This window comes from Salvia miltiorrhiza, chromosome 5, assembly GCF_028751815.1.
Source record: "Salvia miltiorrhiza cultivar Shanhuang (shh) chromosome 5, IMPLAD_Smil_shh, whole genome shotgun sequence".
Taxonomy (NCBI): domain Eukaryota; kingdom Viridiplantae; phylum Streptophyta; class Magnoliopsida; order Lamiales; family Lamiaceae; genus Salvia; species Salvia miltiorrhiza.
Genome location: NC_080391.1, coordinates 1,258,573 through 1,277,551, shown reverse-complemented (window position 1 = coordinate 1,277,551; position 18,979 = coordinate 1,258,573). Strand labels below are relative to the sequence as shown.

Genomic DNA, 18,979 nt, shown 5'->3' with positions numbered 1-18,979 from the left:
TTCGTGCATCTTTGTGAATTATGGTATTTTTGAAGATTTTAAACGAATAGAAGTTGAAAATGGTGCATAATTCTTAGGGCCGTAAACAAACCAAGTTGCTCGCGAACTATTCAGAGCTCGGCTCGAAAAAAGCTCGTTCAAGTTCGTTTAGAGAAGCTCAATAAATAAACAAATCAAACTTGAGCTTAGTAGTATTCGGCTCGTTAGCTCGTGAATATGTTCGTCAAGTGATTCAGCTTGAAAAATACTCCCTCCGTCCACCAAAAATATGTCACTTTACTTTCGGCACGGGTTTTAATAAAATGTGAGTAAAGTTGGTAGTGGATAAGGGTCCCACTTTAAATGTGAGTGGAGTTGTGTGGACCCTACTACTAAAAATGGATGTGGCATATTTTTTGTGGACGGACGAAAAAGAAAATTGTGGCATATTTTTGGTGGACGGAGGGAGTATAAATTATTAGTAGATACAACTTATATTTATCCACTAAAATGAATAATAATTGTACGTACAACTTATATTTATCCACTAAAATGAATAATAATTGTACGTAGGGGGGTGATTTTTGGACACCAGGTGTCTTAGACACTTCCATAAAAAAATCGATTTTTGCTTAGTATTTAATTTGATCGATTTTTTGTTATTTAGTGATTTGTATAAAATATTATTTCTAAAAATAAATTCAACTGATTTTGTTATTATTTTCGATTTTTATATATTTTTTATATAAAAAATAAATAAATTAGTGAACTTGAAAAAAAAATATAAAAATCGAAAATAATAACAAAATCGATTGAATATATTTTTGGAAATGATATTTTAGACAAATTACTAAATAATAAAAAATCGGTCAAATTAAATATTAAGTAAAAATCAATTTTTTATGAAGGTAGACACCTGGTGTCCAAAAATCTTTTCCCTTGTATTAAATCTTTAATTAATTTTGTTTGTTATAAGAAAATAATTAATATATTTAGTATTTTGAATAAAATAATTTATTTTTAAAATAAAATAATCAATATTTTGAATATAAATATAAATTCATAAAGTTCGTATAGGCTCGTGAGCCTCAAACTATTTGATAAATAAAATTCGGGATTCGATTCGATACTAAATAAACTAAACTTGAGCACACCGCTATTCGGTTCGGTTCGATTACACCCCTTTCTATTACACAAATATTGTAACTTAGGATACATATGTTATCTTTAATCTGTGATGTGCACATGGCCTCAACAATGTCGAGGCATCTGTCTGGATCAAAAATACAATTTAAAAATAATATAGCAGCTGACTTATAGCGTTAATGGTGACTTTGTGCAAACCACTCTCATTTAAACAATTGCACCTTCTAAATCCTTATCCTCCTCCCACCACCTACTCTGCCTTGATAACTCATATTTCAATCAAGGCGGCTTATGCTGCAGCGGCTTCTCTCAAGAATACGAAATGAGTACCCATTTGTGGACGGCACGGGTTTTAAGAAATGTATGGAGTGTAGTATAAATAGTTTAAGGTTCCCACTTTTTGAGTGTATTAATTAAAGAGATGTGTGGGGTACACTTGCCAAAAAGGGAAATGAGTACTCATTTCGTGGACGGACGAAAAAGGAAATATAATAATTAAACATTAAAATTAAATATTTATTTATTATATTTAATAAAATAAAATAAATATTTAAAAAAATTGTAATCATATAATAATTAAACATTATCATATATTATAATTGATATTTAACTCAATCACAAATGAAGATTACAAGAATTAAACACATAATTGAAATTAAATACTAGTATATCAAATACAATACATGAAACTTAAATTGAGAAAAAATAGTGAGATTTGGTTTGTGTGTGAATATATAATTAGGTTCTATTTATAGAGCTGAAAATAATATAAATTTTAATATAATTTTAATATACTTTTAATAAAAAAAATTATTGTAAAAATTTATTTAAATAAAATTTAACCCACCAATCAAATGTTGACACATGGCACTTCAAGATAAAATGGAGAAAGGCATGACTTGCCGGTCACCAAAATTGCATGACTTTCTATTTATTTTAATAAATTTTTGTCTTATACGGGTGCCTACCGCCGTTGCCAATTTCTTCACCTTCTACCACCACCACCACCACCACCACCACCACAAACTCATATTTCAATCAAGTTATGGCTGCTTATGGTGCAGCGGCTTCTCTCAAGAATACGATTCAGCGTATTCTACAATCCTCTCGCATTTCTAACATTGTAGAACATGTTGCTTTTACATGGGATTAACATCTAACATCTCATATGTATTCGAAATATTGATATCAATCATCTAAAAATAAAAGGAAAGTGCAGATGTAAAAGCTTATGGCAAATGACTTATTTCATGGTATAGCTTTCGATTGTAAATGAAAAGAGAAAAAAAAATGAACGAAAATAATGCCAAACCTAGTGTTGCTTGACTCATGTTGATGCTGTTCGAAAATGCCGCGATTTTCGTCGATGGAAGGAGGCTGCTGAACTTCAAAAATAGAGAGCGTCGTATGCTTCAATGGAGGGCGTCTGTTCCTCTTCCTGGTGGGCGGGAGTTATTTTCTGAAATGGGGTATTGAGAGTGATAATGGGGTGGGATCGAATTACTCCAGAGGACACGCTGGAATTTCTTAAATTTGCTGAGGACAATTTTGTCATTTTTTAGGTTAATCCAACATGCTAATATGAGTACCAAACAAAAATTGGGAGTAATTAGACACAATATCAAACGCACAATCTGTATTAGTAATACCAGCAACTCCACGCTATTTATCCTGATAAAAATTATCCTGCCTAATCTCATACACAAAACCAAACGGGCCCTTAAAGCATTAAAAAATGGTGACTTTGTGCAACCACTCTCATTTAAACAATTGCACCTTCTAAATCCTTATCCTCCTCCCACCACCTACTCTGCCTTGATAACTCATATTTCAATCAAGTTATGGCGGCTTATGCTGCAGCGGCTTCTCTCAAGAATACGAAATGAGTACCCATTTGTGGACGGCACGGGTTTTAAGAAATGTATGGAGTGTAGTATAAATAGTTTAAGGGTCTCACTTTTTGAGTGTATTAATTAAAGAGATGTGTGGGGTACACTTGCCAAAAAAGGAAATGGGTACTCATTTCGTGGACGGACGAAAAAGGAAATATAATAATTAAACATTAAAATTAAATATTTATTTATTATATTTAATAAAATAAAATAAATATTTAAAAAAATTGTAATCATATAATAATTAAACATTATCATATATTATAATTGATATTTAACTCAATCACAAATGAAGATTACAAGAATTAGCACATAATTGAAATTAAATACTATATCAAATACAATACATGAAACTTAAATTGAGAAGAAATAGTGAGATTTGGTTTGTGTGTGAAAATATAATTAGGTTCTATTTATAGAGCTGAAAATAATATAAATTTTAATATAATTTTAATATACTTTTAATAAAAAAATTATTGTAAAAATTTATTTAAATAAAATTTAACCCACCAATCAAATGTTGACACATGGCACTTCAAGATAAAATGGAGAAAGGCATGACTTGCCGGTCACCAAAATTGCATGACTTTCTATTTATTTTAATAAATTTTTGTCTTATACGGGTGACTCTCCATGAGAGTCACCGTTGGGAATGGTCTAAGCTGTAGGCATTGATGGTGGTTTCTTTAATCAATACACATGACTTTGTGGGGAGCCTCAACTACTCATTTTATCAATTGCACCTTCAAAATCCTTATCCTCCCATCGCCTACCGCCGTTGCCAATTTCTTCACCTTCTACCACCACCACCACCACCACCACCACAAACTCATATTTCAATCAAGTTATGGCTGCTTATGGTGCAGCGGCTTCTCTCAAGAATACGATTCAGCGTATTCTACAATCGTCTCGCATTTCTCTCCTTTCCCACTCTCCACAAATCTTACAGCCTGTCTACGACGAGATGGATGAGTTGCAGAAATTTCTGCTAGGATTGGATTACACCAGCTGCAGCAAGATCAGGACGAAGGTGAATGCTGTGGATGAACGAATCAAAGAGGCAGTTTGGGAATTCGAAGATTTACTCGAATCCCATGTCTTACCTCAGATTCTTCAACAACTCGAAAGCGAGAGACACAACTTGTCATTCTTTGTAGATCTGCAGAGTCTGCAACACAGTGTTGATTGCTTCGTTGAGATGGTGAAGATGATGGAATTTGAGTACTTCATTGAGATGTTGAATATGCCAGAGGAAGAAGGTGAGCCTATTTCCGCAAGAATTGATTTTGGTGGAATCAACTCAAAGATGGTTGGATTATCTGATGAATTTGAAAAGGCGAGAGATTACCTTCTTGAAGGTAATAACGAAAACAACTATTCGATTGTTGGGATGGCGGGTGTTGGAAAGACAACTCTTGCTAGACATATTTTTGAAGATTCATCAATTCGGAGCCATTTTGAGTTACGAGCATGGGTCAAAGTGGGCAGAAAATGCGAGTTCAATGAACTATTACGATGCATTCTAGCTCAAGTGGTTGCCCAAAAAGATGATGACGATGAGGCAGAATTAGTTGGAATCTTGAAAGAAAGATTGAGCGGCAAGAATTGTCTCATCGTGTTGGATGATGTTTGGGAGGAACAAGCAATAAATAGCTTGACAAGTTGCTTGCAAGAAAATAATATTGTTGGAAGCATTCGATTCTTGGTGACAAGTAGACAACTAGGATTCACGGGGGTGTACCAAAGAGTGCGCTTGTTGAATCTAAAAGAAAGTAAGAAATTACTTGGTGAGAAAGTGTTTGGTGAAGAGGGTTTCCCTCTTCAACTTGAGAGACTGGGTGAGAAGATTGCCAAGAAATGTGAAGGTCTTCCTCTTATGATAGTCACGGTTGCAGAGCTCCTATCAAAAGCCGACAAGACCCCAGAATACTGGACTGAGGTACTCAAACAACATAGTTCAGTCTTCGTGGAAGCATATAATCAAATATCAGAGGTACTTTTCCCAAGTTATGACTACTTACCCCAACGATTTAAAATGTTTTTTCTCTATATGGGAACATTCTGTCGATCTACTGATATGATCTTTCGAGGCGTTCTCGAAAATCTGTTGAGTGCTGAGGGGTTTCTTGAACGGATTGGAGAAGAAAGTTTTGAAGATTTTTTTGCGGAATGCTTGAGACGTCTTAGTTTTTGGTATCATCTTGTTCTCAACACAACAAATATTTTCTCAATGTATACAGAGTATCGCATGCATTCTTGCTGGCAACACTTGTGTAAGGTAGAAGGCAGTAGGATCAAGTTTATGCATGTCTTACAAAGTTGTGATGATGCTATAAAAGACCAGCGTCGATTGTGTGCGCATTGGAATACTTTATTTTGCTTGAAACAAGTGTATAATTCGATAAAAAGTGATTGTGCATCCACTACCCGTTCTCTCCTTTTTTATGGTCCTTATCACCCATATCCAGTGCCAATACATGCCATGGGTTTCAAGTTGCTCAGTGTACTTGATGCTGATCTTGTCCGATTTTACCATTTCCCAATTGCAATTTTGAAACTAGTTTATCTACGGTACCTTGCCCTATGTTGCAACGGGGAGTTCCCTCCTGCCATATCCAACCTTTTTCAACTGAAATTCTTGATTATTGTACGTCATATGAGCATTAAAAAGTGTGGAGTTCAGTCATATATGCCTGTGCAAATTTGGGACATGCAAGAACTAGAGCATCTTATGATACTAGGAAGGGACCTACCAACTCCTAATACTAATGATGCTACCTTGAACAAACTGCTCCTTCTTGGTGGTGTGAGTGCAAACAGTTGTAGAAGGGAAGTTCTCGAAAGAATTCCTAATTTACAGAGATTATTCATTTATGTGGAGTTGAAGCCTTATGATGATGATGATGAAACCAACCCATTGAGCGGCTTGAGTTATATATCACAGCTCCAGAATTTGATGCTACTTGGTTATATGATCCGGAATCCCGAGATAAAACATGTGCTTAATACTATTCCTCTTTCAATGTTTCCATCAACTCTCACAGCTTTATATTTGACTGGGTTGGGGTATCCTTGGAAGTACATGAATGACATTGGTTTGCAGCTGCCGAATCTCATGAAACTCGTGTTACGATGTTATGCCTTTCGAGGCCCAGAGTGGGAAATAGAATCAGGGAGTTTCTTGAAACTTAGAGAACTTCGAATCGAGGACACCGATTTGGTGCAATGGAGACCTCAACGTGGAAGCTTCCCAGAGCTTAATGTTGTAATCATGAAGCATTGCTACAAATTACAGCAACTCAATTGGTCGTTTGATCATTCTCAGATCAAAGAGATTGGATTAGTTGACTGCAATCCTTTAGCTGTCGCTTGTGCCAATCAATTAAAAGACAAGTTTTCATTTGAACTTGTCGTGGAATCTTCTTTTTGAGCTCAAGTCACTCTGCAACTTGCCATACAGGTTAGTCTTTCTACTCTGCAATATACATCACTGTCTTAATGTGTTTGAAGTTGTCCATCTATAAATTTTCAGGTCAATGACAGAGACGAAGGAGCCGCGTTATCCCGGATATTGTATTGCCACGTCGTCGTGTGAATTTAAGGATTGTGACTTGTATTGGATTGTGCTAAATTTTTGTATGTTGGATTTGTGGAAAACATTAGTCCCTTGTTCAATTCAAGGATTGTAATCTTTTTGTGTTATGCATGATTTTCACTTTGTTTTGATATTAGCTTTGTATTTCAGTGGAAGCTCATCAATATGAATTGCTGAGAGAATATTTGTTGTGATGAAATTCCTGATGAGCTTATTTCCAATACTATGTTATTTTTTAGAACTCATGTTGCTGTTGTCTTCTTTCTATTATTTTGATTTCTTTGAGGAATAGTTTACAATTTCTTTCAAATTTAAAAGCTATGTAAACTCATTCTTGGGTTGAGTTGAACAGTTCATAAAAATTTATTTTAGTGGGAATAAGTGACATTCAAATATGGTTGAGTGTTCTGAAATTTGTCCATTGTATAAAGGTCAAATAAATAACTGTAGGAGTTGTGAGGTTAAAATTCTTGGTGGTTTAGGTATGAAGTAAATCTGATAAGAGCTCTTTCTGTCAAAGAGAAAAAAAATTGATTAATTGTCGTTAATTAATAAAATTATCTTAAGCATTTATCAACGTAGCATATGAATTAACATGGACTAATTGGGCTTCTCCATATAATAAACAAAATTTCAGCCCAATATAAAAACTAAGGCCCAACTCTATTAGTCCTCTTTAAATTTTTGCCTAACTATTAAAAGTGATCAAATTCAATTCAATTTCTTTGAGGCCCACCTGTAGATTTACATTTAGATTCAATGGCTCGGGTTGCAATAATATAGTATTGAATAATAATATTCAAAAAATTAATAAAATTTTAGTTCTCTCCAAGATTTGAATTCACCTAAAAATTTTCTCCCTCCAAATAAACATCAGTCATATGATACATTAAATCAATACCTACAAATCAATCTGAAATCTCATCATATATATATATATATATATATATATATATATATAGGGTGGTGCTATTCAATGGACTTCCCTTAGTCTATAATATAAGACTAATTTATAACCATAGATTGTACATGATCTACGGATGGATTTTAATTTAAATGTGTTGTATAGTGCATTTACTTAATTAAATTGTGCATACGGATATGTGACGTAAGGGTATAATTGCCCATATCAATTTGACTCCCTAAATATTCTATATGGTAGTTACGATTATCAAGCAACAATTAAAAAGGAAAATTAAGATTTTCAATCATTACTTTTTGGTATTATCAATAGAGTGAAGAAATTATAGTAGTAAATGAATCACACCTAATTTTTCATCGAATCATCAGAGGGATATGAATTAAAATTTGAATTTGGGGTTAATTGTATCTACTCGAAACAATTAATATCATATGAATCAAAAAATAATTGTTCATCTTCCCACACTCAACACAAAGCTCTTAAAAGAAAAATAAGGGTTTTCGTTCCGGTGAGAAAGCGACGTACGTCAATGGCAGGGTCTGTTTTGGTTATGACGCATGGGTCTGTTTTGTATGAATTATAATATCATTTGTAAGAATTTTATTTAAGTATTTAATGAATATTTTGTTGATAATATGCATGTGATAGTGGTATAGTATGAGATAAACGATCTAATGAAATCATGCTTGTTCTAAACTGTTGAAATATATGTATTTGAGTGATTAATATAACATGTGGATTGAACAGTTAGGTGTGATTGTATGAATATTTTAATTGCGGTGCTATTGTGTGAGAACATAAACTAGATGATTTTTTTATTTATTTTGTTACTTGTGTAGTGTAAATAGCATGCATATTCATGTGTAGCCTAATGAATTATAAATGATGTGAGTATGAATTTTTTAAGTAGTGTATGTACTTTTGAGAAAGTTCGTGCATAAATAAAATTTGAGAAAGGCCTACACTAAGAATTTGAAATAATATGAAATGACTCATAAAAGGGATTATAGTAGATGCAAATATATTCATGTAAGTATTGCAGACAGAAAAATCGAGGAAAATGCCATAGTCATAGACTCATCAACACGCGTATACATTAAATTTTAAAATTATCATAAACATGAAATGCATACAAATTTAATAAAAATGAAAATATTCATGTGTAGTTGGGAAAACATTCACGAGTATACATTTAAAAAATCGTGCATACAAATTTAATAAAAGCATTTGTACACAAACTATGTAAAGTTCGTGGATAGAGATAATTAGAGAAATACACACCTGAAACATTTGAAATAATATGAAATGAGTCATAAAGAGATTAATGGAAATGAAAATATATTGATGTAAGTATTTCAGACAGAAAAATAAAAAAATCCCATAATCATAAACTCGCATATAGATTAAATTAAAATATGATAAGAATTGTGGAAACATAAATTGCATCGAAAATTAATATTCATGCATAAGTAGGGAAAAATTCATGAGTATACAGTAGAAAAATTCGTGCAGTAGAAATTTATTAATCAACAGGATAATGTATAAAGCAAACGGATTAATCATCATCACTTTCATCCTCGTCAACCTTCCCGCAGTTGCGTGAATCATGTCTGGCCAAACACCCACATTTCTTGCATCGTCTCTTCGGCTTCTTTGCCTTGTTAAGCTCTTTCTCATAGGTAGACTTCAACCGCTTTCCACTACCCTTTGTTTTAACAGGGTCAGGCGGATGGATGGTAATTTCAGAAGGGAGTTTGGAGCTGTCGAACGTCTGAAACATACGTTCCTTGGCAACTGCAGAAGTTGTAGAATTAATAGAGTTCGTGTCAGCCCATCTCTTAATGTATTTGGGTATGAACACTTCACTATTTTACATGAATTATTTCGTATACACTCGTGCACTTAAAAACAACCAATAATAAAAAAAAAACATAACAGAAAATTGATATAAATAATTGTGCAGTAAATGTTACTAATTCAAAAGGAATACAATCAAGATTTATATGAAGTTAAAAAATAACAAATAATCAAGAATTGATTACCGGTGAAGCGTGAGTTCAAACTATACAACATTAACAAACAAAAACAATAAAAAAATTCGAATGATGAAAATATACAATTGGTATTAACAACCCTATATTTGGGTATGAACACTTCACTATTTTGCATGCATTATTTCGTATACACTCGTGCACTTATAATCAACCAATAAAAATAATAAAAAATATCATAAAATTGAACTAAAGAATTGTGCAGTAAATGTTACTAATTCAGAAAAGAAAAAAAAATGAATGAAATCTTGATTACCAGTAAAGCATGAGTGAAAATTTCCATGAAAATTCTCCAATAAAAAAACATGAATGAAAATTCATACATGTATTCTTCATAAAAACTTATTGCAGAAAATTGATTAAAACTCTCGCGTCTTCGTCTCTGTAAGCAGACCTGGGAGATTATATGTTTGTGCAGGAAACTTTCGGTTGCTTCTCTAAAAAATAATAACGGCGCAAATAACTTGGATGATGAAGATATGGGAAACATGATCCCATGATTCGTGGGATCCATATTAATTAAAGGAATGCAATTACATTATTAGCCTCCTAATACAATTCGGCTAACCAATTTAAAAAAAGATCTGGCCGTTAATTCAATTAAGATCAAAAGTTGAGATTGAGTCTTATTTTATAGTATAATATTCAGTCTTATTTTAGCGCAACCCTATATATATATATATATATATATATATATATATGAGGGATTTCATTTGAACCATTCTCTCAAATTGCAGGGCAAATTGTTTTTTCAAACTTGCCAGGACAAATTGAGCCCGAAAAAACAATTTGTCCTGCAAGTATACGTCCGAAAAAAATTGTCCTATATTTGCACTATGAATAATTACGTACACATATGTACGTATGTTGCCCTAGCGGTAGGTGGTTAATGCCTAAGATCTGAAGTCTTGGGTTCAAGTCCACCATGACGCAAATTTCTTTATTTATTTATGTAATTCATCAAAAAAAAAAAAATTGCATACATATGCAATTGATTCTTAATAATAAAAGTAATATGAAGCTACCACCGCATGCCAAGATACTTTTATATTGGTATGAGACATTTTAGGATTAGCTTTATCGGAGTTCGTTTTATTTGACGAAAAGTAGTGGAAACCATATACTATTTGTAAACTTTTTTCATTCTTTTCACATGATTTTTCAAAGTGAGCATTCAACGATGCAGGATACATGATGTTGATCTTTAATCTGTGATGTGCTGCATGTCCACACAGCTTTAATGTCGATGCATCATTACAATTTATCATCAATCACTTTAAGAATTGCACCTTCAAAATCCTTATCCTTCCACCGCCTACCGCCGTTGCCACCACCACCACCACCACAATCATATTTCAATCAAGTGATGGCGGCTTATGGCGCGGCGACTTCTCTCAAGAATACGATTCTGCGAATTCTACAATCGTCTCGCATTTCTCTCGTTTCCCACTCTCCACAAATCTTACAACCTGCCTACGACCAGATGGATGAGTTGCAGAAATTTCTGCGATTGTTGGATGTCACCAGCTGCAGCAAGATCAGGACGAAGGTGAATGCTTTGGATGAACTCATAAAAGAGGCGGTTTGGGAATTCGAAGATTTACTCGAATCCCATATCTTGCCTCAGATTCTTCCACAACTCTTCGATTATTGGGATGGCGGGCGTTGGAAAGACAACTCTTGCCAAACATATATTTGAAGATCCATCAATTCAGAGGCATTTTGAGTTTCGAGCATGGGTCAAAGTGGGCAGAAAATGCGAGTTCAATGAACTATTACGGTGCCTTCTAGCTCAAGTGGATCCCAACGCTTATGAAATGCTTGCCCAAGGAGATGATGACAAGGAGGAGTTAATTGGATTCCTCAAAAAGAGATTGAAAGACAAGAATTGTCTGATCGTGTTGGATGATGTTTGGGAGGTACAAGCAATAAATCGCTTACGAGTATTGGTGGTAGAGAATATTTGTGGAAGTATTCGAGTCTTACTTACAAGTAGAAGAAATATAGTAACTATAATGAGTGGGTGTGAAAGATTGGACTTGTTGAATCTAAAAGAAAGTATGGAATTACTTGGAATGAAGGTGTTTGGTGAAGAGGGTTTTCCTCTTCAACTTGAGAAGCTGGGAGAGAAGATTGCCATAAAATGTGAAGGGCTTCCTCTTATGATAGTCACAGTTGCAGAGCTCCTATCGAAAGCGGACAAGACCCCAGAATACTGGACTGAGGTACTCAAACAACGTAGTTCAGTCTTCTTGGATGCATACAATCAAATATTAGAGGTACTTTTCCCAAGCTATGACTACTTACCCCAACATTTGAAAATGCTTTTTCTCTATATGGGAGCTTTCCCTCCATATATTGATATGATCAATCCACGCAACGATCTGTTGACTGCAGAGGGGTTTTTTGAATCGATTGGAGAAGAAAATTTTGAAGATTTTTTCTATACAAGCTTGAAAGATCTTTCTATGCAGTATCATCTTGTTCTCAAAACAACAAATTCTTCAACATATCGCATGCTTTCCTGCTGGCAGCACTTGTGTAAGGTAGAAGCTAGTAGGATCAAGTTTTTGCATGTCTTACAAAGTTGTGATGATGTTATAAAAGACCAACGCCGCTTGTGTGCCCATTGGAATAATTTATTTGGTTTCAAACAAGTGTATGACTTGATAAAAAGTGATTGTGCACCCACTGCCCGATCTCTCCTTTGTCATGGTCCTTATCACCAATATCCGATCCCAATACATGCCATGGGTTTCAAGTTGCTCAGGGTACTATATGCTCTTAATGTTAGATTTTACCATATCCCAATTGAAATTCTGAAACTAGTTTGTCTGCGGTACCTTGCCCTAAATTACAACGGGGAGCTCCCTCCTTCCATATCCAACCTTTTTCACCTTCAATTTTTGATTATCCAAAGATATATGAGCATTAAAAAGCGTGGAGTTCAGATATATGTTCCTGTGCAAATTTGGGACATGCAAGAACTAGAGTGTATTGGTGTATGGGGAAGGGACCTACCAACCCCTAATACCGATGATGCTACCTTGAACAAACTCACCACACTTCTTGGTGTGAGTGCAAACAGTTGTACAAGGGAAGTTCTCAAAAGAATTCCTAATTTAAAGCATTTAGAAATTGAAGCGGAGTTGAAGCCTTATGATAATGATGATGATGAAACCAACCCATTGAGTTGCTTGAGTTATATATCACAACTCCAGAATTTGGTCGCACTTAGATATAGCATAAAGAATCCCGAGATAAAGCATGAGTTTAAGACTATTCCTCTTTCAATGTTCCCATCAAGTCTCACAATGTTAAATTTGAGTGGGTTGGGGTATCCTTGGAAGTACATGAATGACATTGGTTCGCTGCTGCCAAATCTCGAGTTTCTCACATTAGAATCCTATGCCTTTCGAGGCCCGGAGTGGGAAATAGAATCGGGGAGTTTCTTGAAACTTATTCAACTTGAAATTGAAGACACCGATTTGGTGCAATGGAGACCTCAACGCGGAAGCTTCCCAGTGCTCTGTGAATTAATCATGAAGCATTGCTACAAACTACAACAATTCGATTGGCCGTACGATCATTCTTGGATCAATCGTATTGTATTAGTTGATTGCAATCCTTCAGCTGTGGCTTGTGCCAATCAATTAAAAGACAAGTTTTCCTTTGAACTTATGGTCGAGTCTTCTTTTTGACCTAACTGGTTAGTCTTCTGAATTTTGCAATATCATATCTTATTGTTTATGTTATAGTCATAATGTTTGAGATTGTCCATCTATCAATTTTCAGGCTTATGAGATAGAAGAAGGGGTCAAGCTGCATTATCCCATAATTTTCAATTGTTGTATTACTACATTGTCGTATGAATTTAGGGATTGTGACTTGTATTGGATTTTGTTGAGGATTTTTAAACCCGAGTGTTGGATTTGCGTGAAAACGTTAGTCCCTTATTCAATTCAAGGATTGTAATTTTTCTGTGCATGATTTTCACTTTGTTTTGATATTGTGCGTAATCATTGATGTGTTTTATAATAGCTTAAAAGTTTAAGATTCTGGCAATATACTAATTAATTTTTGGCTTGATATGAATTGGTGAAGGAAAATTTGTTGAGATGTCCCAGCTCATGATGAGTATTTGTTGGCTTTGATCATTTTTAATCTCATGCCAAATTAACAATCTAAGAGTAATTTTAATTCACATTCTAATGTAATTGCATTTAATTTAATATTGCAATTTGCAAAGTATAATAATCGAGTAACTTGATTTTAAATTGAATCATCGTAATTAAAAAAAAAATACTATAGATTGAAATAACTAATATCACTAAACATAAAGAATCACACATGCAAACATAAATAAAGTATAAAGAATAAACAAGATCTCACAAAATAATCTTGCTAGTGCTTCCTTAATTATTGCCGAAAAATAAATTAACTAGAACTCATAATAAAATAAAACAAGCAAAAAAAAATGAAGAACAATGAAAAAAAAAAAGTAACTAAAGAAGAAGAAGAACTTGTAGTAGGAACGGTGTCGCGATCGGGTGGTTATGAAGCTGATGAATATATAAAGCCTAAAATTCTCAAGTTGCCTCAAAAAACCTTCACCAAATGGAGATGCCCCTCCAAGAGTAAGTCCAATTCCATTTCTTGTCATTCTATAAATACTTGTCAATATATGTGCGATTTCATGTATCTACTGTGTGCTTGATCATACATATATTATCTTTAATGTCAAAGCATCTGTCTCGATCAATACAATTTAAAAACAATAGTATATGGCGTTGAAGAGCTGATCACTTTGTGGAGAGGCTTAACCACTCTCATTTAACAATTCCACCTTCAAAATCCTTATCCTTCCACCACCTAAAGCCGTTGACAACTCCTCCTGCTTCAGACCTTCTACCACCACAATCATATTTCAACCAAGCCATGGCGGCTTATGGTGCAGCCACTTCTCTCAAGAATACGATCCGGCGTATTCTACAATCATCTCGCATCTTGCTCGTTTCCCACTCTCCACAAATCTTACAACCTGCCTACGACGAGGTGGATCGCTTGCAGAAAGTTCTACAAAATTTGGACGACACCGGCTGCAGCATGATCAGGACGGAGGTGAATGCTTTGGATGAACTCATAAAAGAGGCAGTTTGGGAATTCGAAGATTTACTCGAATCCCATATCTTACATCAGATTCTTCCACAACTCAAAAGCGAGAGAGATCACTTGTCTTTCTCTGTAGATCTGCAGAGTCTGCAACACCATGTTGATTGCTTCGTTGAGATGGTGGAGATGATGGAGTTGGAGTACTTCATTGAAATGCTGAGTATGCCTGAAGAAGAAGGCGAGTCTATTCCCTCAAGAATTGATTTTGGTGGAATGATCAAGTCAGAGATGGTTGGATTATCTCATCATTTTGAAAAAGCCAGAGACTACCTTCTTGAAGAAAATAACAATCTACCCTATTCGATTATTGGGATGGCGGGCGTTGGAAAGACAACTCTTGCTAAACATATTTTTGAAGATCCATCAATTCGGAGCCATTTTGAGTTTCGAGCATGGGTCAAAGTGGGCAGAAAATGGGAATCCGATGAACTATTACGATGTGTTCTAGCTCAAGTGGATCCCAATGCTTACCAAATGCTCCCCCAAGGAGATGATGATAAGGAGAAATTAGTTGAACACTTGGAAGAAAGATTAAAGGGTAAGAAATGTCTCATTGTGTTGGATGATGTTTGGGACATAAAAGTAGCAGATCGCTTGATGAATTGCTTGCGAGAAGAGAATTTTGTTGGAAGCATTCGATTCTTACTTACAAGTAGACAACAAATAATACACACGGATGATGGGTACGTAAGAGTAGGCTTGTTGAATGAAAAAGAAAGTAAGGAATTACTAGGTAAGATGGTGTTTGGTGAAGAGGGTTTCCCTGCACAACTTGAGGAACTGGGAGAGGAGATTGCGTGGAAATGTGAAGGTCTTCCTCTTATGATAGTCACGGTTGCAGAGCTCCTAATAAAAGCCGACAAGACCCCAAAATACTGGACTGAGGTACTCAAACAACGAAGTTCAATCTTCATGGATGCATATAATCAAATATCTGAGGTACTTTTTCCAAGCTATGACTACTTACCCCAACATTTGAAAATGCTTTTTCTCTATATGGGAGCATTCCGTCCATATATTGATATGATCCGCCCATCTAGTCTCTTCGATCTGTTGAGTGCTGAGGGGTTACTTGAACCGATTGAACAAAAAGGTTCTGAAGATTTTTTCGATATATGCTTAGATAAGCTTTCTTTGGAATATCATCTTATTCTCGACACAACAGGTTCATTGTCTGTGTTTAGAGCGTATCGCATGCATTCTAGCTGGCAGCACTTGTGTAAGGAAGAAGCTAGTAGGATCAAGTTTCTGCATGTCTTACAAAGTTGTGATGATGTTATAAAAGACCAACGCCGATTGTGTGCCCATTCCACCTCTTTATTTGGGTTCAAACAAGTGTATGATTTGATAAAAAGTGATTGTGCATCCATTGTCCGTTCTCTCCTTTGTTTTGGTCATTATCACCCATATCCAGTGCCAATACCTGCCATGGGTTTCAAGTTGTTCACGGTACTATATGCTCATCACGTGCGATTTTACCATATTCCAATTGAAATTTTCAAACTAATTTTTCTGCGGTACCTTGCCCTAACTTGCAACGGGGAGCTCCCTCCTTCCATATCCAACCTTTTTCACCTTCAATTCTTGATCATCAAGCCACATATGTACATTAAAAAGCGTGGAGTTCATTTTTATATGCCTGTGCAAATTTGGGACATGCAAGAATTAGAACATCTTGATATTTGGGGAAGGGACCTACCAACCCCTAATACTGATGATGCTAGCTTGAACAAACTCACCACACTTTTTGGTGCGAGTGCAAATAGTTGTACAAGGGAAGTTCTCAAAAGAATTCCTAATTTAATGCATTTAGGAATTGACGTGGAGTTGAAGCCGTATGATGATGATGATGATGAAACCAACCCATTGAGTTGCTTGAGTTATATATCACAACTCCAGAACCTGGACTCACTTAGATATTTCATCAAGAATCCTGAGACAAAGTATGAGTTTAATACTATTCATCTTCCAATGTTTCCATCAAGTCTCACAATGTTAGTTTTGAGCGGGTTGGGGTATCCTTGGAAGTACATGAATGACATTGGTTCGTTGCTGCCAAATCTCAAGATTCTCGAATTAGAATGCTATGCCTTTCGAGGCCCAGAGTGGGAAATTGAATCAGGGAGTTTCTTGAAACTTTATATACTTCTAATTGAAGACACCGATTTGGTGCAATGGAGACCTCAACGTGGAAGCTTCCCAGAGCTCGAAATTCTAATCATGAAGCACTGCTACAAATTGCAACAACTCGATTGGCCGTATGATGATCATTCTCGGATCAAACGTATTGGATTAGGTGACTGCAGTCCTTTAGCTGTCGCTTGTGCCAATGAATTAAAAGATAAGTTTTCCTTTGAACTTGTCGTCGAATCTTCTTTTTGAGCTCAAGTTACTCTGCAACTTGCCATACACAGGTTAGTCTTTCTACTTTGCAATATGTATCATTTCTGGCCTCACATTTCAAATTTATGAGATCTCTTAGTAGAAACTCATCAATATGAACATTTGTTGAGTATTTGGATGAGCTTATTTCCAATACTCTTGTTATTTACTTTCTTCTTATGTTACTTTTATTTCTTTGAGGAAGAAAAGTAATCAATTGAAGATGCTGATGCTATTCCAGTTTGAAGCGTTGGATGTTTGGCGGGAAAGCCATGTCAGACTCTCTCTGAGTCACCCATCGACGGGAGGGTTTCTATCGCACTGTGGGTGGAATTCGACTGTAGAGACTCTAGACTTGTTTTCAACAGCAATTTATGACTGATCAGTTTTACTCTTTTTGGTGATTAGTATGAATTTGTAGCACAAGTAGTTGATCGTGTGTAGCAACTTCTAAACGTTTTATGATTTATTACTATATATAAAGGTGTTATGTGTTTCATCTCCGAATATCAAACTAGCTTGCAAACACACTTAGATGAATAGAAACATGGAATACATGACAAAAAATAAAATAAGAGAAACCAGTATGGGATATTACTTGATCCAACACCAACTTCAAAGACCGAACTATATAGTAAGATTCGAGACTTGTTCGTTTATATGTTGTTTCGATTATCAACCTTAATATATATACTAGTGACCGAATAGTAAAAATAGAACCGTAACTTATCAATATTTTCAGAAAGAGGACTATATGTTACGGAATTTGAAAATGAAGACTATAACTTTCATTTTTTATAATTACACTCATATTTAACACATCAAAATAAGGACTATGGCTTTCATCACGGTCTGAAATAGGAGTATAAATGTAAAAAATGAAAATTATAGTCCTCATTTTCAAATTCTGTAACATATAGTATTTTTTTTCAAATTTTGTAATATATAGTCCTCTTTCTGAAAATATTGAAAGTTACAGTCTTGTTTTTACCATTAGGTCTATACTAGTAATTCAGCTTTATTAGGTATTTAGACCAAGGAAACTTCACAAAAATGACAAATTAAACTGCTAATTACTCTCTTTTCACATCCTTTGGTATATTCTTTCAGTCCCATGTATATAGGCTGATTAAATTTTGCACAACGTAAGAAAATCATTAGAGTAAAGAAAATATTTCTAATATGCCTATATTTATTTTTTGAAAGGCTAAAGTTAATCAAAGTGCTAAACAAAAGTTCGTTAATTAGTAAATAGGTTAAAAGGTCATTACCATACATTTGAGACATTTGGAAAAAAAAATATAATTGGGGCGGATATAGATTGAAATAATTAATATCACTAAAACCCAGAAACTACAAATAACAAAAATTTAATAATTCACCACTATGTATAAACTATTTATTTAGAAAAGACATTGTTGTATATTATAATTCAGCACTATATATAAACTAGGGTGAGGACACGCAGTCGGACAAAAATAACAAATAAGAAGATGTTTTCGTGGGTGGAGGGAGCATAAAAATTTCGATACATATATATCATTAATAAATAATTATATTTTAAATATAGCAATTATTTTAAAATAGTGCAAGCGCAAAACTAATTCATGTAATATATGATACAAAATTGTTAACTTATAATCATAATTTATTTAAATCCTAATTGGAATACATGTGTCATCTTTTAATTAGTGATGTGCACATGGCGTCAACAATGTTGAGGCATTTGTGTGGATCAATACAATTTAAAAATAATATTGCAGCGGCGTTAATATGATGATGGAGACCCTCAATCAACCACTCTCACTTTAACAATTCCACCTTTAGATTCTTCTACAAC

The 18,979-nt window shown here is 34.6% G+C and overlaps 3 protein-coding genes across 3 annotated transcripts; all 3 read left to right on the top strand.

Moving 5' to 3' along the window:
- The first annotated feature begins 3,643 nt into the window (after nt 1–3,643).
- On the top strand, nt 3,644–6,857 carry LOC131026602 (late blight resistance protein R1-A-like). Its single transcript, XM_057956511.1, has 2 exons — nt 3,644–6,477; nt 6,550–6,857. Exon 1 carries the CDS (start codon nt 3,865–3,867, stop codon nt 6,445–6,447), a length of 2,583 nt encoding a protein of 860 aa, XP_057812494.1. The 5' UTR covers nt 3,644–3,864; the 3' UTR covers nt 6,448–6,477; nt 6,550–6,857.
- A 4,383-nt stretch (nt 6,858–11,240) lies between these two features.
- On the top strand, nt 11,241–13,286 carry LOC131024742 (putative late blight resistance protein homolog R1A-10). Its single transcript, XM_057954280.1, has one exon. The coding sequence runs from the start codon at nt 11,241–11,243 to the stop codon at nt 13,284–13,286; it is 2,046 nt and encodes a 681-aa protein (XP_057810263.1).
- Nucleotides 13,287–14,436: 1,150 nt separating this feature from the next.
- LOC131026589 (putative late blight resistance protein homolog R1A-10) lies at nt 14,437–17,184 on the top strand. Its single transcript, XM_057956486.1, has one exon. The coding sequence runs from the start codon at nt 14,524–14,526 to the stop codon at nt 17,137–17,139; it is 2,616 nt and encodes an 871-aa protein (XP_057812469.1). The 5' UTR covers nt 14,437–14,523; the 3' UTR covers nt 17,140–17,184.
- Nucleotides 17,185–18,979: the final 1,795 nt, after the last annotated feature.